Raw genomic sequence first — 21,217 nt, forward strand, 5'->3', positions numbered from 1 at the left:
GGGGGGCCCTGCGGAGGGGGATGATGCAGACGGAGTTCCGAGCCTCTTTGATGCGCCACCAGCGGCCAAGCCTGCAGAGGACAAAACGAAAGGAGCAGCTGAGGCCAGGCCCAGCCCCCACCACCCCCAGTCCCACCAGGTAGCCCAGCCTCACCACCCTCACCCCTCCAAGGATGCCTCATACCTGTGCTCCTGCCCCACCCCAGCCACCAGGAAATCCCCAGAGGTGGAGAACTTGAGGCTATTGATGAAGCCCACCTGAGAAGAGGGAGAGACATGGGAAGATGTGAGAACAGATTCCCCAACACCACAGCCCCAGCCTCACAGCCAAGGGCTTGGCGTCAGCAGGCCAGGTTAAATCCCTGCTCTGCCTCCTGCACCCAGACCAGCCCTTGACCTGTCAGGGCCTCAGCCTCCATACCTGTGAGGTGGATGATAACAGAGCAGCAGCCGCACAGTGAAATTTGTGAGGATTTAAGGAGACAGTGTATGCCAAGTACGTCGGGTGTCAGGGGTAGCCCAGGGCTTAGCTCCTGGCTGTGGGATCCTAGAGACCCCATGACCATCACCAAGCCCTTCACTGTCACCAGATGTCGCTGACCATCCTGCCAGTGTCCCTTAGGGTGCAACACGTTCACAAGCCCTAGCCTGGTGTCAATCTGGCACCAGCCTCACAGAACCCATCACAGCACCAGGACCTCCATGGCTCTGCACACAATGTTCCCTGCCTTGTTCCCCTGCACCCAGGACAAGGTAGGGAGTAGAAAAGGGGAAAGGGGAGGAAGGGAAGAAGGAAGAGGAAAAAGGAGGGAGGGTTCCTGTCAGGTCCTATGCTAGGAGCTGGGACTATAAAAAAGAGAAGTCATAGCTGGCCCTGACCTGAGGAGCCTCCATTCTGGTAGGAAAATACAGTAAGGGTCTAATTCCAGGGGCCACGAGCTCCTGGGCCTCGGGACTGTTGTAAAGACAGGCTGGGCACTAGAGCCCCACTCACCAAGGGAATGTCACAGAGAGGGTCAAGCCGTCGGAAGCCCTCCCCACACTGCCAGAGTCGCACGCAAGAGCTGTGGGAGCCTGTGGGAGACGGGGAGACAGTGAGCACCCCCACGCCAGCCCACCCTGCAACCCCCTCCTCCCTGCCTCAAAGAGCACCCACCTGTAGCCACAAGGTCCGTGTTGAGAAGGGCTGCCACCGATGACACCCAGAAGGGCTGCTCCAGGCCTGGTTCCCCCCGCAGCCCATGGGCCTCACGCTGCAGGGCAAGTGGCCGCTTCTTAGAGAGGCCCCACAAGGCCACAGAGCTGCGAACGGAGAATATGATCATGAGGGGCTTGGGTAGGGCAGAAAGGCCACTCAGCGGAAAGGAATCACACCAGCCGCACAGGGGGATTCCAGGAGGCAAGTCCAAGAGCAGTGGCAGTGGCACGAGACATCCAAAGGGCAGTTCTTACCCATCATCTGCACCCGACACCATGTGCTCCTCATTGATGAGCTGGATGCTGTCGATGGAGCCCCTGGCAAAAGGAGCAGTAAGGGGCATGGCCCCTCTCCCCAACACCCTTCCCAACCCGGCCCAGCGGATCGCCTTACTGGTGGCCATAGAAGACAAGCTGGGACTCCTCCGGGATCTTCCACACGCGCACCGTCCCGTCTCGGCCCCCGGCCGTCACGCAGCACTCCCTGCTCAGGGCATCCAGCGCGGCCACGGAGTCCTGGTGTCCAAAGCTGGAGGGGGGCAGAGACAGGATGGGTCACACATGAACAAGCACACACATCCGCACACCCTCTCCCCACACACACTCACAGTGTCTCCACATAGGAGTTCTCCGCCACATTCCACACCTTCACAGAGCGGTCGTGGGACGTGCTGTAGAGCTGGTGGGTGCCTCTGCGGAAGGCCAGCCCCTAAGGGTACACAGAGAGCAGGTGAAAGGGGACCTGGACTACGGCAGGCGAAACAGGTCAGGCCCAGGGAGGACTTCCCGAAAAGCAGGTCACAAGGCACAGGAGTCAGGGCACACTCCCTAGCCATCAAGCAGCTGCAGACTTCTCAGAGGGCTCCCTGCTTCTTAGGCAAGCCCACTCAGCCTCTCCCAGCTCTTCCCTCTCCCTTCACCCCTTTATGTCCTTTACAGTGCCACCGACTGCACAGAAGTACAGGTTCTCTGACCTCAAGGACCCCTTGCCTCATTCACCCCATCACCCAAGCACCGCCAAACATCCATAGTTCCTACCGACACAGCATCCCGGTGTCCCGTGAAAGTGTACAGGTGCCGGCAGCTCTGGGCCTCCCAAATGAAAATGAGCTTGCTACGGTCACCCGAGGCCTGTGGAGATGATGACAATGGCCCCAGGCACCCGATGTGTGCCCGGGCCTCTCACCCACTCCCAGGGCCAACCCTGCCTTACAAGGTACTTGCCGTCAGAGGAGATGGCCATGCAGAGGATGTGGCTGCCGTGGCCAGGGGGCTGCCCCTCCACACCCTTCTTGGCTCGTGGGATCACATGAAGCTTCCGTCTGCTCTCAACACTCCCTAATACCAGGAAAGACAGAGGCTACTGTGACGGAGGAGAGGACTGGCTGGCAACCCCCTCAAGGGCAGTATGGGGCTGTGGAAAAGGTCGTGGCCTCAGGGCCAAAGATCTGGCTCAGCCACTGTGAGACCCTGCACAAGTCCCCTCAATTTCCTCATCTGTTAAATGGTGACAATAATGCCAAAAAGCAGCCACAAAGCCCCAAAGAAAAGGACGGAGCTTTGGGACCAAGGGTGCGCGTTCTTCTGGTTTCTCCTGAGGAAAGTACTCCGCTGTCAAAGGGGAGACCCAGGAGGACCAGGAATGCAATCCCAAGACTGCACAGGGCCTCAGGTACCCTCCAGCTGCCCACCTGCAGCATCACTCCTCATTCAATCATTATCCTGCCTCATCATCCCCAGTGACAGCAACACAGAGTCACTAGCGCCACTCCTGGGCAGAAGCTTCCATTGTCATCCAGAAAACACTTCGTTGTTTTTTTTTTAATGTTTATTCATTTCTGGGAGACCGAGAGACAGACTGGGGGAGGGGCAGAGAAAGAGGGAAACACAGAATCTGAAGTAGGCTCCAGGCTCCAAGCTGTCAGCACAGAGCCCGACGCAGTTCTTGAACCCAGGAAGCACGGGATCATGACCTGGGCCGAAGTTGGATGCTCTACCGACTGAGCCACCCAGGCGTCCACAGAAAACACTTCTTCAGGAGCGAACTTACCTCCAGAAGCTTTCCCCATCAGGCCTCGGTCTGCCCTGATTACTCCCTCCTCCGCAGACCAGCCCTCCCCAAAGACCCCTGGTGAGGCTGCACCCCCACCCAGCTGCTCACTCACACTTGATAATGGTGCAGTCTTTGGCAGCAGAGAAGATGGCTGAATCGTCAGGGGTGATGACCACGCATGTGATGGAGAGCTGGTGCCCCCGCAAGACTTGGATGTCAGCCGGGGCTGGGGCCTGAATCTGGTGGGCAGGGCTGGGTCACTGCGACAGGGGGCAGGAAGGCCCCGACACACACACACACACACACACACACACACACACACACACACGCCATCCTTTCCCACCACCCTGACCAGAAGGCAAAGTGGACACAGAACTGCAAGGATCAGACCCTTATCTGGTCCGTCCTGTCTGCCTTAGTGCTCACCATGTTCCAGAGCAAAGAAAGACCCCCACGGCCTGAGTCCCCAGGCTTACTTACACCAAAGTGCCCTGCCCACTCACCTCCTTTGCCACCGACTTCTGCAGCCTGCCTCTCTGCTCGAGCTGCACAGAGAGGAAAGGGTGAGCTCCCAGGAGCAGGGCCAGCCCCACCCTTTTCTCCTACCACCTTCCCTCTACACTCACCACGTCCTCCTTCAGGCGCCCTGCCACCTGGTCCTCCTCAAATGCCTGGGCCTCAGCCTTCTCCTCCTCTGTGCAAGGACAGACCAGACCAAGTAAACCGAGGCCGAGACTCCACTTCTCCCTTCCCATCCCCACCACCACCACCTCCATCCTGGGCCCCAAACACTCAAGCTGTGTCCCATGGAAAGTTTAGGATGCCTTGGGCAAAGGAGGGGTCTCCTCCTGCCTACCCCCTGCCTTTACTTAGAAATAAAGTAAGCTGAAGGTCTGGCCCAGCCCAGGAGGCCCATTACTCTCCTAGCCATTCTCCCCCAGGGCCACTGGCACCAGGAGCTCTGACAGCCCACCAGGTACCTGCATCAGTCATCCATCAGGTACAGCAGGCAGCCTTAAGCACAGACCCTGAACTCACAGGCCCAGTGCATGGGCTCACCTTGTTGCCTGAGCTGCTCCAAGTAGAGTTTGGCCAAGCGCAGCTTCTTTTCCTGGGCTGTCTCCTCCAGCTCCTCCTCCTCTTCCTCCTCAGTCCTCCTGGGAGCTAGGCTGGGGGTGGGGAGGGGCTGGCTCTGAGGGAGCTCACCCCGCTCCTCTAGCCTCTAGGACCATGCCTCGTCGCTGCTTCCCGACACTCAACCGCCCCCATCCCTGCCAGCCCTCATGGCCAACGATTACACATGTAGAAAACCAAAAGAGGTGACTTACCAAATTGAAAGGACCTACCCAGTGCCCGACATAAGGGTGAAAAGAAACCCCAAACCCAAGAAGATCACTGTGAAGTTTCTCAATTCTAGAGGGAAAGAGAAGGTTCTACAGGCTGCTGACAAAAGGTTACATACAAAGGGTCAGGAATCAAAAGGCTTCAGAAGTCTCAACAGCAACACTGAAAGCAGGCAGGCAAAGGAGCCTCACACACGAAATTCTGAAGGAAAATGTGAACTCCTGGAAGGCCATGCCAGTTACTATCAGATATACAAGGTGCCACAAGATTGGTCTTTTCTACACTTCATTTAAGGATGGGGATGTGCTCCCCAAACAAGAGGATAAACTAAGAATGAGAAAGGCATGGAAGACAGGGAATAGGAGATCCAACATGAAAAGCAGAAAAGGTAAATCCCAGAACCACCCCCAGACAGGGGAGCAGCCAGCCCAGGTCTGAAAAAAGGACCCAAGAGGCAGACACGCTGGGATGTCATTGCCTCATCCTCACCTTGGATGCCACCTCACTATGGATGCCATAGCACCATCCTCTACCTTGCGGACAGGATTCCAGGTAAAGCTTAACTGGTCTTGGCTTGACCTTGTGCTGAAGTTTCTGCTTTCCCTTCTACGCCCCACTCCCTACCCCAGCTGAGGGCACTCTCTTTACTCAAGATAAGTCCTACTTTGACTTGCTCCTGGGAGCTAGAGGTAGGTCACAGGAACCGTCCCTTCTGATCACATGCCTAAAGATACCTAGTCCCTGTCAAATGCCCCAGTTGTTCCCCAGGACTCATTCATGACCCTGCCCACAACTTGCCCAGAAAGGACCTTGGAAACTCTCAAGGAAGCCGAAGCTAAATCAGGTCACAGAGACCATTTAGTACTCAGTGCTCAGCAAGCCTTCAGCCAACAGGGTTGGTGGCTGCCCTGCTAACCAGCCAAGGTTAGAACTTGCACTCCGTTTACCCAAACTAATCGGTCTATCGTTTAGGGGTTCACACATAAGAGACAGAACTCTAAAGGAAAGCAAAGGAAATATACATTGTATTGTATAATTCCACTCATTTGATGTTCTGGAAAAAGCAAAATCCAGGGACAGTAGTTAGCAGGGACTGGAGGCAGGGCAGTAACTGACCACAAAGGAGTGGGGGGGAGTTATGGAGTGTGATGAAACCCTTCTATACCTTCACAGTGGTGGTCGTTATACAACTACATGTGTTTAACTCACAAACTGTACGCTAAAAAAGGTGAATATTACTACATGTAAATTGTATCTGAATGAAAAAAATGAAGAGAAGGAGAAGGAGGGGAGGGAGGAAGAAGGGGAGACCAAAGAAATGATTAACTCAAGTCAGGAATGCAGTTGGGGCTTCCAAGTTTCCACAAATGGTCTAGTTCCTAACCTAAGGGGTGGGCGCACAGAGGTTCATCATTTCACCACTGCTCCCTATAGTACAAACGCGTTTCATGAACTCTTCTGTATCTCATACATTCACAACACATTCTTTAAACGTTAAAAGTATTTGGCACAGGGCCAGACACACACCTGCCCAGGGTAACCTTGAGAGAAAATATATATCTCTGTGAGCAGGTTAAGGCCAACATGTACTCAGTTTTAGAAGCTGAATTTCTAAGGCCAACTCTAGGATCCATCCCCTGATATGACAGACTCCATTCCACAGGCTCAGGACTTGACACTTTGCTGGCGTCCTCTGAAACCCTGCATCATGCCCCACCCCTGTCACCTGCAGAATGAGGGAGGTATTAAAAGTCCTCCACAATCTGGATGCAGCCAACACCTACCTTTCCATCCTCTCCATCTCCCAGTCTGGCAGTTTTACATACAAATTTGACAATTTACATACAAAAAGCTGAAGACTCTTCTCTGATCCCTGAGTGTCCTCCCTACCTCTACATGAGGGACTCCTCTTCATCTCTCCAGGCCCTATTTAAATGTTCCCTCACCTGTCTCCAGAACACATAGCTGTAGAATACACATCCTATTACAACACGTTTTGTCTTCACCTGCCTGTTGATCTCTATTCTCAACAGTAAAGCCAGTACCTGGCGTATGTTGAGAGTCAGCGGGGAGAGCAGCAATTGTGAAATTGTGGGAAAGCAGATGAAGAACTAGCAAGCATTTCTTGCATTCCACTTCCCTTACCAGCCAGTCCAGCCTGTGCTCAGGTCCCTGCCAATGAGGGAGCTCTCACTGGTCTCGCATTGGGACCCTGCAGGGAAGGAGATGAGACTTCTCAATCTCCTCAAGATGAGACCTACTCATCCGGGTTAGAACTGGAGGAAAGAGCCAAGATCTAAGAGCCAAAAAGGCGGGAAACCTGGGTTCTAGGCCCAGCTCTGCCCACACTCACTGAGTCTTCCATACACCATGGGCCTCAGTGTCCCCTCCCCCCAGTGGAAGAGAGCTCACCTCTCACTCTCGGAGTCGCTGGAGATCTCCTCATTCATCTTGCCGCCTCCCTTGGACTTGCCCTTCTCCCCGGCAGAATCCGCCTGAGAATTAAATAATCCTTTCGTTGGTCAAGGGTCCCAACCACCCCGGCACTGTGCAAGAGCCCTTTCCGATCCCTCGAGAGCCGCGGGACTAGGAAAGGCGGTGGCCCCCCGGCTCAAGTGCAAGGCCTTCCAGGATTTGGCCCGCGGAGAGAGGGACGAAGCTGACTCCAGCTGGAATCCCGAAAAAAGGGCCACGGAGGGGCCGGGGGCCTGGGTGTCCGTAGGAGATGACGGTGGTCCCAGTAACGGGACTGACTCTGGCCTGCAGAAGAGCCAGACTCACCTTCCGCCGCCGCTTGCCGGCCCCTGCACCGGCCCCGGCCCCCGAGGCCGACCTTCCGCGTTTTCGAGCCGCCGCTGCCGCCGACATGCTGCCCACCTTGCGTGTAAGGAGAACTCCGTAGCAGCCACGGAGAACTCACGTGGCTGCTAAACCCAGGCGGTCTGGCAAGACTCCGGGCCCGGATAGGCTCCCAATGCCCGGTGGGCCCCGCCTCCCACAGCTCCATTGGGTCCTTCTGTAAACTCTGCCACGCCCCCCAAGCACCCATAGGGTAAACGCTTGTGGCCACGCCTCCAACAGTTCCTACAGGCTCCCGCGCCAGTCTCCAGTAGGTAGCAAGCCTCTCCGGGCGCTTCCGGCACAAGGCAGTGGCGCGTGCGCCCTGCTTCAGGCTGACGTCCAAGGGCGGGTCGGAAGAGACGGGTTTTCTCTGTGTTTGCGGCCCTTGAACGCTGGGAGGTGTCAGAGATGCAGGGTTTCACGTCTCGGAACGTGACTCCTCCCCGTCGGGGGCGGGGGCAAGAACGAACCAGCCTGGCAATAGATAACCCGGGGAATCTAGGCAGCCTCGAGAAGAGGTAGGCAGTGCCTGCACCAGGGTCCAAGGTCATTGGCAACCGGCGGACTTGTACTGCGCACTTCAGGCCAGACATGCGGCGCTCAGGATGCGTCAGTCCCTTAGGCCTTGGCTGTATCCCTATCAAGTGTCCATGGGTCCGTGGGACAGGCTGCCGGCCTCCTCCTGCCCAGCCTCTGACTCACTTGACTGGTGGCCAGATAGCTAGAAAACCACACCCCCCACTCCTGTGTTGCCCCTGCCCCCACCTCTGGCGATTGTAGGGAAATCACTCTCCAAGTCACACCTAAGGTTACAGAGGGTTGCTAGACAAGGCCCTAGAACTGGAACTGCTGTGGGGGTCCTGATAGTAGACCTAGTGGCCGCCACTAGGCCGCCACTAGCCGCCAGGTCACGGCTTCTTTCTCCTAGGTGAGTGCCCTATGGTCCAGCCCACAGCCCTCCGCAGGGCAGGGCGGGGATGGGTGGGACTGGCCCTTGCCCTCTGGTAGTTCAAGGCCACTGATCTCACACCCTGACTGGCACCCCAGAACTTTTGAACCCCTTGGGAATGAATGGTTTCTGGGCCCCTGGGTCACACGTTCTGGAGGGACACATCTGGCCCCAGGAGTGTGGCCCCGGGGAGCTACTACTGCCCACTGTCCTCCATAGTTGGGTGACTCAGCCTAGCAACCATGTCAGGCCCATCTGAGTCAGCTGAGACAGGGGAGGAGGAAGCAGTACCCAGGGAGTGCTCTGGATGGAGGAGGAGCCCAGAAGCAAGAGGAAGGAGATTCTCCTTTCACTTTCCCTCCCTCATCAGGACTTACTGGATTGCTAGAGGATAGGGAACCACTCTTCCTTAACCCCGGGCAGATTGTACAGGGTCCTGGCCTGGCCTCTCTGAATGGGAAAAGGGAAAGGTGACTGGTACAGACAGCTGGTTTTGGTCTGAGTCTGGGAATGGGGAAATGGAAGCAGGGGGAGACAGTGGCTTGAGGGTGGGGGGTTGGGGGCAGAACACCAAAGGGCAAACCCAAAGTGGGGCAAGCTGGTGCTGTGCCAGCCAGGTGGAATGCAGAGTCCATGAAGGGCTGAGGGACCCCTCTGTGCCCCAGAAGAGCCATGGCTCCAAAGCGCAAGCCCCCGGTGCAACATGCGGGTCCTGAAAAAAAGAAGGGGCGTCAGGGGGCAGAGGAGGAGGACAGCTTCCGCTCCACTGCCAAGGCTCTCAGAGCTGCACCCACAGAGAAGCGCATAGTCCGAGTGGATCCAGCATGCCCACTCAGCCACAGTCCCAGGACTCAGGTAAGCTGTAGGACCCATCCAGTCTTGGAGCCTACTCCTTCCTAGGTATAAATACACTCAGACCTACTCTGCTTCCCACTGGGGCTTGGTTCTGGCCTGATAGATCAAGGTCCCAAGTAAGCTATGTTCCCCCAAGACCCCAAAGGTCATGTAGGGTTATACACCATCAGATCCAGGCAGGTCCTGTCTGTTCTTCAGACCCCAGAGCAGGCCCCTGAGCTTCTTAGGCCTCCCCCTGCCACACTTAAGGCAGGGCTGTGACCCCTCAGTCTTCCCAGGGCTCACTATGTCCCCTAAAGCAGCCCCACAGAGCCATGTCCCCTGAGATCCCTTGCATGGCAGGGTCATGTCCCTGTCAACCCCCCAGGGCAGAACCAATGTCTCTCTCTGATTCCCTGACACAGGGCACAGCCATGTCCTCCCAGAACTCCCCCCAACTGCCTGGGTTGAGTCATGTCCCCTCAGTCTGTGTCCCCCAGGGCAGAACCGTGACCTCCTCAAGCCTTCCCTGACAGGGCCTCCTCCGATGCCCCAGTGCAGCATGACTCCTTCCCCATCAGACCCCTGTCATTGTGCAGCTGGGTACCCTGTCTCATTCAAGGGCAGCCCAAGCCAGCCTGCCTTCCCTATGCCCCCTCTGGCCCCAGGTGCATGAAGACTACGCCTGCACCCTGAACCAGACCAACATCGGGAGCAACAACAACAAATTCTACATCATCCAGCTGTTGGAAGAGGGTGACCGCTTCGCCTGCTGGAACCGCTGGGGTCGTGTGGTGAGTGCCACCTTCCCACCCTGTACCCACCTCCTCCCCACCTCTTCCTTTACAATACATACCCCCTACTCCCCCAGGGTCCCCACAACTTACTCAGCTGCTGACCACACCCCCTCCCCACTTCTGACTACCCAGGGGCTCTTGGCACAGCAGAGGGCAACTAATGTCCACAGTGGGTACTGTCACAGGCACACCCCTGAAGGTTGTTGGTTGCAGGGAGAAGTGGGCCAGTCAAAGCTCAGCTATTTCATGTTACTGGAGGATGCAAAAAAGGACTTTGAGAAGAAGTTTCGGGACAAGACCAAGAACAGCTGGGTGGATCGGGATCATTTTGTGGCCCACCCGGGCAAGTACATGCTTATTGAAGTACGGGGAGAGGACGAGGCCCAGGAAGCCATGGTAAAGGTGAAGTGGCCAGGGAGGGTGGTGGGCCTTGCGTTGAGGGAGGGGACTAGATGGAGAGACCCAGCCAGTTGTGTTCTGCCACTGTCCAGCTTTGTGGCCTCAGGCACAGACCTCTCTTCTCTGGCCTCAACCTGGCCAGTCTCTGTTTAATGCCAGGTTCTTCTCTGGCTGTGCCCAGCTACTCCTGCTCATTTGTGCCCTCTATCTCTAGATGGTTGGAGGCCCAGTAAGGACCATGGTTCAGCAGGTGCGGCCCTGCTCCCTGGACGCAGCTACACAGAAGCTCATCACCAACATCTTCAGCAAAGACATGTTCAAGAATGCCATGACCCTCATGAACCTGGGTGAGGAGAGAGGGGCCGGACAGGGTTGCAGGGGCCTGGGGGCTGCAAGGCCATGGGACTGAGTCTCCCTGACTTTCCCCACCTCCTAGATGTGAAGAAGATGCCCCTAGGGAAGTTGAGCAAGCAGCAGATTGCACGGGGCTTCGAGGCTCTGGAGGCACTGGAGGCGGCCCTCAAAGACCCTACGGATGGTGGCCTCAGCCTGGAGAAGCTATCCTCCCACTTCTACACTGTCATTCCCCACAACTTTGGCCGCAATCGGCCCCCATCTATCAACTCCCCTGAGCTTCTGCAGGCCAAAAAGGACATGCTGCTGGTGAGGGTTGGCAAGTGGGTGGGCAGTGGGGCAGACAGACAGACTGGGCAAGGGAGATGGAGGACAGATGGCCAAGAAGGCCCAGATAGGTGGACTGAATGGATAGGTTGAAGGACAGGGGAGGGGAAGGCCGGGCAGATAGATGGTATGGGGGTGCACAGGTGGGGTGACCATGGTCCCAGTCGTGTGGGAGGGAGGAGGCTGGGAGTCCAGTGGACAGACAAGCTGCCAGTGCCCATCACTTTAGGTGCTGGCAGACATCGAGCTGGCTCAGACCCTACAGGCAGCCCCTGAGGAGGAGAAGGTGAAGGAGGTGCCACACCCACTGGACCGAGACTACCAGCTCCTTAAGTGCCAGCTCCAGCTGCTGGACTCCGAGGCACCCGAGTACAAGGTGGGCCAGGTCCCACAGAGGAGCCTGGCTAATAGCAGGCACTGTCTCTCTACCCATCTGCCCTCCTGGTGTGCAGAGGAATCCCTTGGCCTTGGCCTTCTCTCCCTGTGTCTGAAGGGCCCAAGGAGAGCTCTGGGACTGGGGCACCAGTGGGGGTTTGTCCACACATCTGTCAGCCTCGGCATCCAGCATTTGCTTTCCTTGCAGGTAATATATACCTACTTAGAACAGACTGGCAACACCTACAGATGCCCTGTTCTTCAACATGTTTGGAAAGTAAACCGAGAAGGGGAGGTAAGAGAGATTCCTCCCAACCCACTCCCCTATCACTATCTGACTCTGAAGGAGATGACCTTAGTTTATGTGCCCATTAGTGAGTCAGCTTAACAATTGGTCAGTTTCCCTCAGACCCAGGTCTTGTGCACGTGTGCATGAGTGGATGTGATTGGCCAGAGGGGCCTTTGGCCTTGGTGGTGCTCTCTGAGCATCAGGGAGAAGCACCTGAGCTTGGATAGCATGACCTTTCCTGTTCCCACCTCCTTCCCCCCAGGGAGATAGGTTCCAGGCCCACGCCAAGCTGGGTAATCGGAGGCTGCTGTGGCATGGCACCAATGTGGCCGTGGTGGCCGCCATCCTCACCAGTGGGCTTCGCATCATGCCACATTCTGGTGGCCGCGTTGGCAAGGGCATCTACTTCGCCTCAGAGAATAGCAAGTCAGCGGGCTATGGTGAGATACCCCCGGGGGCCACCTGGGCAGGTGCAGGACACCAGGGAGGACCAAGCCCAGTGCTCACCCAAAAGAGGGAACCTTGAATAGCTACTGACGAGAGTGCTCAGCGGGGCATCCTGAGTCCTGTGGGGACTCTGTGGAGGGGCCAGTGGTCAGAGACAGGTCAGACAGCCCCAGGCAGCATCTCTTCCTGGAGCAGGTGATGCAGATAGGATGAGCGTGCCAGCCAGATGTGGAGGGGAGTGCAGTGAAAGAGGAGGTTTGGAGGTAAAGAAACTAGGAAGTGGCACACAGGCTGGGAGGCTACGCACATCATGTCAGGACCTCCAAGCACAGCCTGATGATAAGGCTCCAAGCAAACGCCTTGTGTGGGCGGGAGGGCTGGGGCCTGGAAGATCAAGGGAGCTTTATCCAGATAGTGATGGGACCCTCACCAGACTTGGTATAGCAGCAGCATCTCAGTGGCTACAGCCTCAGGGAGAGTGACTGAGGCCAGAGGCATAGGGAGGCCATGTTCTTACCCAGGCCAGATGTGATGGGCACACAACCCAGGCAGTGGAGGTGGGGGAAGAAAGAATCCGTGAGAGGGATGTGCAGGAGGTGGGATGGGCAGCATGTGTGACGGGGTTGAAGTATCTCTGATGACCCCCAAGTTTCTGTCCAGAGGTGTCCTCACTGAGGAGACCTCCCCAGACTGGCTCCCCGGCCAGCCCATCATTGGAGACCACCACCACCCACTGAGCCAAGAGAGCAAGGTTGGATGGGGCTGATGTTCTCGGATGTCTGAGGTTGCTCAAGGCCAAGGGGACCACCAGGAGGGCAGAGGAGCCTATGAAGGAGTAGAGGGTAGCTTCAGCAGAAACAGTGCAAGGGGGTCCTAGGCTAAGGGGTGGAGGATGCCAGTGGCAAAATCAACAGAACAGGCCAGAGAGAAAAGGCCTCCACCCTGGATTTGGTCACTGGGAGCCCCTTGCTGACGTTGGTGTCGGGTAGAAGGGGCTGCATATACCTGCTCTCAGGGATCAGAAGAGTGGGGTAAGGGGTAGGGGGGAACACAGCCAGGACAAGCAGTGTTTTTAAGGATTCAGGAAGAGTGGGCACTTCCTGGGCTCAGTCAACAAAGCCAGAGGAGATAAGATGCAGCAGAAGGGGACCAGGGAGTCAGGTAGGAGGGCCAAGCTTCTTCCCTGTGTCCCCCAGTTACTGGCATGTCCTGCGGAGCCCACCAAATTGGCTACATGTTCCTGGGTGAGGTGGCACTGGGCAGAGAGTACCACATCACCATCGACGAGCCCAGCTTGAAGCAGCCACCCCCTGGCTTCGACAGTGTCATTGCCACACAGAGCCTGGTGAGTCCTGAAAAGCTAGACAGGCCTGAGGATAGAGACCTGGGGCTGAGCTAGGGGACCAGGATGCTTTCAGGGCATGGTGGGCCCAGGAGGTGGGCAGAGAAGGAGCTGAGGAGAGAGACAAAAAGCAGTAGGCTTCCTCACTATGGTCATTCACTTTGTCATTCGACAAACATTTGCTGATTGAACATATTCCTGGGCATCCAGGAGAGCTTCAAAGAAAAGGTGTCATTGACTGAGCATTGAAAGATATAAGTAGGCATTTCCCAGGCAGAGAAATGGGGAGGATACTCCAGGCAGAAGGCCTGGCCTGTGCAGTGGCTTGGAGATTGCAAGGGGGGGAATGAGCAGGTGTTCCCTGTGGCAGAAGTGGAGAGCATAGGAGGCAGAACTTACTGGTAAAGCCAAGGACCAGTGACCCTTGAGTCACCCATGGCCCTTGCTGTGCCCTGCAGATCCAGCCAAGGACACCGAGCTGGAGCTGGATGGACAGCGAGTGGCGGTGCCCCAGGGCCAGCCCGTGCCCTGCGCAGAGTTCAGCAGCTCCACCTTCTCCCAGAGTGAATATCTCATCTACCAAGAGAGCCAGTGTCGCCTGCGCTACCTGCTAGAGGTTCATCTCTGAGCTGTCCCCCTACCCTTGCCCCGGGGCCTACTGGCCGCTAGACCATCATCTCAACCTTCCTGCCCATCCCCCATATCACCCCTTCTTGCCCCCAGATCTCCCTCTTGTGTCCCAGACAGTGATCCCCCCCTCCCTCCAATCCTTGCTAGCCCTGGCATGGCCGTGGCCCCAGAGTCTCACCTCCTAAGGTGATGGGCATGATGGGCTGCCATTATTACTGGGGCACAGATACAGCAGCCCATTCAAGTTAGAGGAGCACAGACTGAGAGTGGGCAGAATCCCAGATCCACCTGGGCTGTCCACCCTGGCCCAGCTTGTCTGTCCGAGAGGTGTGAGCACCAGGGTAGGCTAAACTTCAAGCATGCACAGCAAGCTTATTAAATATTGTATCTGCTCACTCCCTGGCCTCTGCTTGTCTGTGCCGCAGCTGCACCAGGCCCAGGCCTCCTTTTCTCTTGTTGGGGACCCACTACACCGCACAGCTGCACCAGCCCACTCCAGGGAGCAAGCACTCACAAGGTTGATGTGGGACGCACACGCATGCGCACACACACACACACACGCACGCACGCACAGGTCGATCTACATCCAAGTCTGCAACAACTAGCCTCCTGATCATTGAGCCTTCAAAGGGGGATTCAAAGCTGTTGGGCATCTGGAGACTCACCTGGGCATCTGGGGACTCATTTGGCCCAGACACAGCCAGGCAAATCAAGCATTCCTGTCTCGGGGCCAGGCATCCATATGTATCTTACATCTGAATATTATTAACAAGTTCAGCACATATCCATGGAATACTGCTGTACAATCATGAAAGGAATGACAGCCACCCCCAGGTAACCCTGTCCACAAATGGGGTGCAGGTACTAGAGAGCAATCAGGATCCAGTCTGGGGTCTCACACTGCATTTAGTTGTTGTGTCTCATCCGTCTCTTTCAGTCTGAAGCCATTCCTCAGCCCTTCTTGTCCCTTCATGACTTTGACATTCTTGACACTCGTGAAGGGGATGGGCCAGTTGTTTTACAGACTAACTCAAAATTTGGGTTTGTCTGATGTTTTGTCATGATCAGATTCGGGTAGTGCAGTTTGAGCAGGGACGTGACCTATGTGATGTGTCTTCGGTGCATTATATCCAGAGGGACATGTCCCATTCTAGGTGATGTTAATTTTGATCTCTTAAGGTGGTGACCACCAGGTTTCTCCACTGGAAAATTACCATTTCTCCTATTTGTAATTAATCAGTAATCTGTGGGAAGATATTTTGAGGTGTAAGTGTCCCATTTTTCCTGGACTTTCACCCACTAGCTTTAACATCCACTGGTGACTTTTACCTGGAGTCAATGACTTAAATCAATTTTTGCTAAGATGGTTGCAAATGACAGTTATCTAATCCCACCATTTCTTTTATATTTATTGATACTAGTCCTTTTTCTTTCTTTATTATCCATATGGACTTGTGGATTCTTATCTTATGCATTAGGTTATAATCCATTACTATAATTATCCTGATCTTCAAAATGCCCCAGATTTTGCCAGCAGAAGGCCTTTCAAACTGATTCCTGGATCTATGTCATTTTCTGAGCACTTCCTTACTTTCTGGCATCACAAGATGTTCCAGGCTCATCTCACACAAACCCAAATCAGCCATTTCTCCAAGGAGCCCTGGTTCCCTAGAGCAGGAAATGGTATTTAGCATCCCAGATTTGGGCAGTAGGTATGCTCCTTAGTTCTGGGGTGTCATTGCTTGTAAGTTCTTGTAGTAAAGAGAGCCAGGAAATACGTATATGTAAATAAATTAACACATCTGTCTGTCTATATTTCTTCAATTCTAATCCAACACCACAGGGCTCTTCCATTCTTCCTCAAATACATATTTAAAATATCTCTTTTCTCTAACAGTCAGAATCTTGGTTTCCATCAACCTTAATATATTTACTTATCACTAAATCCCATGTAAAAAGGGGCTTCAGAATTGCTACACCTGTACCATTATGAAAAACAAACCTAAGTCAAGCTCCAGATGTATTGAATCTTATTCATGACCACCCTCTAGACTGAGGGTCAATGGTCAAAGCAGCAGTTTGAGCACAGGTTCAAATGTTATTTGGATGAGCTATTTATTTCTCTTCAGTGTGGCTGTTATGCATTTGAAATACAGGGAGGTTCATTTGTTCCTGTTTATAGTTCACTTTCAGGGAGTTTCCCTCATCTTCATTGATTTGTTTTTTTCAATCCATAGAACATTAACAGAGTCCCCAAAAGTCCAATCTTTTGGACATAAGCATGCACTCCGGAAAGTGTCCTTCTCCAGCCTTTCACTCCATTCCCACCAACCTGCTGCCGTTTCTGATTTATCCTTCCTTCATTTCTTTGTGCAAATTAAACCAAAAAAACCCCACATAAACTATGAAGTGTTCCATTTTCCCCCCATTTTTAATTGAGTAGGACTGTTTTGGTGGGAGGGGGCACTCTCCAACCCACCATCGTCTCTGTCCCTCCCCTAGCACCTTTCCCAGCCCACGTTTCTCATTTGCTATTCCCACTTGGCCCTTCTGAACCCTCCCCAGGCCCTGGTGGCTCAGGCACTGCCCCAGCCCTGCAGGCCCAGCTGGGCAGGGAGAAGACGAAGGAGAACGTGTTGGACTTCCCCTTACTCTCAACCAAGACCTCAAAAATCCAGCTTCACCTCCTAGAGGCAAATACCTATGTTTAAGTTGTGGCCAAGCTCAGGAAGTGGTGCCTGTGTGGACAGAGCCCAGGAAGCAGGTGACCTGGGTTCCAGGTACAACTTAGCTGTGTGATTTGGGACACATTCCTTACCTGAGTGCCAGTTTTCTCATTTGAATAATGGAGAATTGGATCAGGCCCTTCAAATTCCAGCAGGAAATGAGTCAAATCTGGAGGTTCATGCCCTGGTGGCTACCATCTAGCTCTATACAACGCTGATCATGTGCCTGGGGTGGGTTCTAGGGGCACAGGCACGAGCAAGACACAGCCAAAGCCCCCGCTCTCATGGACCTTACAGGCTAGTACAACAGGCTGTAAACAAGCACATGCATAGATATGAAATTTATCAAGTAGGGAAAGTGCCAGGAAGAAAAATAAGGGTAAAAGAATTAGTGATGGGAAGGTGGGGGGATGTTAGAAAAGATGGTCACTGAAGGCCTCTCTCAAGCAGAGCCCTGAACAGGTGAAGGACTAACTCCTGGACAGATCTGAGGGAAGCATATTCTGATAGAGGAAATAGCACATGTGAAGATCCTGAGGTGGAAACCAGTTTGACATGTTGGAGGATCAGCAAGATGGTTGCTATGGCTGGAAGTGTGGTCATCAAGAAAGAGTGTGAGGTCAGAAAGGTGGGGAGAAGGCCAACTGGGCACAGAGGAGCTGAGAGTCTATTCTGATGATGGGAAGCTCTGAAAGGGATAACAGCAGGATCGTGACATGATCTGATTTGTTTTTAGAGGGATCCACTTCAGCAGCTGTGTAGAGATGGACTGGAGGGTGTGTTAATCAAGATCCATCAGCAAAGCTGAAATCACCCTGGGGATTCCAGACAAGGGGAATTTGATACAGGAAAGAAACTGAACTACCAGAGGGGATGGTGAGGCAATCCAAAGATTAGCAACAGCAGGAAGTTGCTACCACCCTTAGGCTGGAGGGATAATGGAAGGAAATGATATTCCACCATGGGAGGCCAGAGTCTCCCTTCAGGTGTGGAATGACAGAGGGGGCTGCGTGAAGGAGAGAGGCTGTCCTCCACAAAGGACAGTAGATTCAGAGCCCCAGGCTGAGAGCATGAGAGGGAAAATACCTTGGCTTCTTCCCTCCCTCCACCCTCCAGTCTTCTGCTGCTAACTTCCATTAGCTGAATACACCCAAAAACCAGCTATAAAGAACCCTGAGAATTACAGTTCCCTGGAAGGCGGAGCACTGGGGAAGACTGGGGAATGGATCTGAGGACAAATGACTGCATGAGGTGCAGAGGCAGAGGCCAGGAGATCAGTTGAGAGGATGCTGAAGTGGTTCGGGTGAGGGGTGGTGGTGGGAGAAATGGCTGGATTCACACATATTAATGGATTGGACATGGGGCCTGGGGGAAGGGAGGCATTAGTAAAACCTTCTGAGATGGGGAGACTCTGAGAGGAGCACATTGAGGAGAGAGGTCAAGAGTCATGGTTCTGTTTTGGACATAGGACGTTTAAGGCACCCAGTAGTCAAAGTACTGGGGGAGATGTTGGAGAGGGAGGGGAGAGAAAGGAGCTTTGGATATTAGTCAAACCACCAGGGCATAGAAGGGGGTTGGACAGGGGACTAGGTGACTTCACCTGGGGGCATATGCCCCATTAGAGTCACATGGCTTTCCCAGAGCCAACCACCTCCGGTGTGGGGGGATGCCATACACTGGCTGGGACTGGGTTTTGCTCCTTAGGAAAACAGAGGGTGGGGATCTTGCTCTCCCAACCCCTAACCCTGAGAATTGGGGAGGGGTGGTTTCCTAAAGGAAACTCAGGGTGCTCTTAGCAGAAGGGACTTGTTTGCTAACAGCAAAAACAAAACCAAAGAAAAAAACAGCAGTCGAAATGGTAACTACACTTAGCGTGGTTTTGTAATGTATAGAATTGTCGAATGTACACCTGAATTAATATGTCAACTGTACTTCAATTAAAACAACAAAAAACCCCAAGAGTTTCCCCCAAAGCCTCCTCTTATTAATTCCACACACTATCATGAAGCACCTAGTCTGTGCCAAGTTAATCCTTGTGGAGAGCCTACTATGCGCCACATCCTATGATGTTTTTCCCTCACTTTTCCTAGCCTCCTCTCTGAGAGAACTAGCCCTCCTGTAGCCCTCCCCGCTGCAGCCCTTGTCTTACTGGTACCTCAGCTTCCCCTCAGGACAAAGGCTGAATAATCTGATTACCCCCACTGGTGGAGAGGAGAAGGGAGAGCATGTGGAGGACCACTTCCTGCCCCGGGAAAGGCAGAGCAGGGTCCCACAGACTCTGAAGCCCCCACTCTGATGTCTCAGTCTAGACTTCAGCCTGTGCCTGGTCTGGGCCCCCCTCCAGAGGCACCCCCAGCTCTTCCACAGCACTGTCTCCAGCCAGCAGCTGGCAGCTGCTAGGACCCAGGGGGCTGGTGCCAGGCCCTGCTCCTCCCTTGCCAGCTCTGTCTCTAAAGGGCAACATCAGAGTGTCAGCCAGTACCATCTCCAGCAGAGGCTGAGTTGCAGCGGTAAGGGGAGAGAGCAGAAGTCCCAGCCTTGCATCCCTCCATGGGGCCGCCCAAGCCCCTGAGAGGATGGCAGCCTGGGCGATGGAGCCAGCACCGGGGCATCCTGTGAGGTGAGGGGCCAGAGGAGCAAGGGACAGGTGATGGGAAGGGGGGAGGGAAGACGCTCCATTTCGCTCTCTGCAGCCCAGCACAGGGTGAAGCCTGAGCGCTCGAATGGCCAACACCACAGTGCTGAACACCTCAGAAGTCGCCGTCTCGGCAGGGTTGATCCTGGCGGCTGTCGTGGAGGCAGCAGCACTGCTGGGCAACGGCGCGCTGCTGGTCGTGGTGCTGCGTACCCCAGGACTGCGTGACACGCTCTACCTGGTGCACCTGTGCGTCGTGGACCTGCTGGCGGCCGCCTCCATCATGCCGCTGGGCCTGCTGGCCGCGCCACCGCCCGGGCTGGGCCGCGTGCGCCTGGGCCCCGCGCCGTGCCGCGCCGCGCGCTTCCTCTCGGCGGCGCTGCTCCCCGCCTGCACGCTCGGGGTGGCCGCGCTCGGTCTGGCGCGCTACCGCCTCATAGTGCACCCGCTGCGGCCGGGCGCGCGGCCTCCGCCGGGCCTGGTGCTCACGGCCGTGTGGGCCGCCGCGGGGCTGCTGGGCGCGCTCTCCCTGCTCGGGCCGCCTCCCGCACCACCCCCGGCTCCACCGCGCTGCTCCGTCCTGGCCGGTGGCCTCGGGCCCTTCCGGCCGCTCTGGGCGCTGCTGGCCTTCGCGTTACCGGCCCTCCTGCTGCTCGGCGCCTACGGCGGCATCTTCCTCGTGGCCCGCCGTGCGGCCCTGCGGCCCCCGCGGCCCGCGCGCGGCTCCCGGCCGCGCTCCGACTCTCTGGATAGCCGCCTCTCCATCTTGCCACCCCTCCGGCCTCGCCTGCCTGGGGGCAAAGCAGCCCTGGCCCCAGCCCTGGCCGTGGGTCAGTTCGCAGCCTGCTGGCTGCCCTATGGCTGTGCGTGCCTGGCGCCCGCTGAGCAAGCCGCAGTGGCTGAGGCGCCCGTCACCTGGGTGGCCTACTCGGCCTTCGCGGTTCACCCCTTCCTGTATGGCCTGCTACAGCGCCCCGTACGCCGGGCACTGGGCCGCCTTGCCCGCCGGGCTCTGCCCCAACCCCCGCGGGCCTGTACTCTCCGGGCCTGGCACCTGCCGACATTTCTGCAGCACCTCCAGGGACCTTCATTGGGCCCTGCCCTAGGCCCTCCTGGGGCACCAGAACAAGCCCCAGATTTGCCAGAAGGGGAGAACCTGAGCATGACAGGGGCCACCTGAGAGGAGATCTGTCTCCCATACTGAGCTGGCACTGGAGAAAGATGGTGGTGTCAGAAGGAGGCCCATCCAAACTCCTGCACAGTTCCAGGCAGGTCCCCTGCCTGGATTTCTGGCTCTGGAACAGGAGAAAGAGGGCCTGCAGCCTGGTGAGGCCAAGAGGCTTCTGGGAGCTAGGAATCCTGGGTTCTGAGCCTGACTCTGCATAGCTTTGTATACAGACCTACCCTTTCCTAGGCCTGTTTTCCCATTTGTATCCTGGACCATCTCTAAGAGCTCCTCCAGCTTAGGTGGTTTGGACACTTACGGATAGTCCCCAGGCCAAAGAAGGAGAGGAAGTGGGCAGGATCACAGAGAAGTGGGCTCTAAGGGTTTACAGCCAAAGGGATGGACGAAGCAGGGCAAGGTCTAGGTAACAGCCACAGCAGGAGGAACCAGTGGAGAGATACTCAGAAGGACTTCCCTGACATCTACACCAAGGAGAGGCTGGACCAAGCTACT

At 55.5% G+C, this 21,217-nt stretch overlaps 3 protein-coding genes across 3 annotated transcripts; 2 read left to right on the top strand and 1 right to left on the bottom strand.

The window, feature by feature from the left end:
- Positions 1 to 4: 4 nt before the first annotated feature.
- On the bottom strand, positions 5 to 7,557 carry RRP9 (ribosomal RNA processing 9, U3 small nucleolar RNA binding protein; the record flags this gene model as incomplete). The annotated part of the gene is made up of 15 exons (XM_049642229.1): positions 7,376 to 7,557; positions 7,007 to 7,089; positions 4,310 to 4,419; positions 3,877 to 3,944; positions 3,754 to 3,795; positions 3,363 to 3,489; positions 2,411 to 2,535; positions 2,236 to 2,328; positions 1,806 to 1,906; positions 1,592 to 1,726; positions 1,453 to 1,515; positions 1,157 to 1,302; positions 995 to 1,074; positions 185 to 258; positions 5 to 71 (listed from the first exon to the last, which is right to left on the bottom strand). Coding segments are annotated over exons 1-15 (1,401 nt in total), but the record flags the coding sequence as incomplete, so codon positions are not given.
- Positions 7,558 to 7,765: 208 nt separating this feature from the next.
- On the top strand, positions 7,766 to 14,573 carry PARP3 (poly(ADP-ribose) polymerase family member 3). Its single transcript, XM_049640586.1, is given in 12 exon segments — positions 7,766 to 7,953; positions 9,050 to 9,239; positions 9,887 to 10,012; positions 10,229 to 10,417; positions 10,629 to 10,761; positions 10,851 to 11,077; positions 11,325 to 11,471; positions 11,679 to 11,765; positions 12,022 to 12,199; positions 13,403 to 13,534; positions 13,537 to 13,551; positions 14,007 to 14,573. Coding segments are annotated over 12 exon segments (1,704 nt in total). The 5' UTR covers positions 7,766 to 7,843; the 3' UTR covers positions 14,177 to 14,573.
- Positions 14,574 to 19,550: 4,977 nt separating this feature from the next.
- Positions 19,551 to 20,719, top strand: GPR62 (G protein-coupled receptor 62). Its single transcript, XM_049640591.1, has one exon. It carries the CDS (start codon positions 19,628 to 19,630, stop codon positions 20,717 to 20,719), a length of 1,092 nt encoding a protein of 363 aa, XP_049496548.1. The 5' UTR covers positions 19,551 to 19,627.
- The last annotated feature ends 498 nt before the right edge of the window (positions 20,720 to 21,217 follow it).

Source organism: Panthera uncia, chromosome A2 (genome assembly GCF_023721935.1).
Source record: "Panthera uncia isolate 11264 chromosome A2, Puncia_PCG_1.0, whole genome shotgun sequence".
NCBI classification, from domain to species: domain Eukaryota; kingdom Metazoa; phylum Chordata; class Mammalia; order Carnivora; family Felidae; genus Panthera; species Panthera uncia.

Excerpts from the sequence above, each read along its gene's own strand:
- GPR62 (XM_049640591.1), top strand. The coding sequence starts at position 19,628 with ATGGCCAACACCACAGTGCTGAACACCTCAGAAGTCGCCGTCTCGGCA.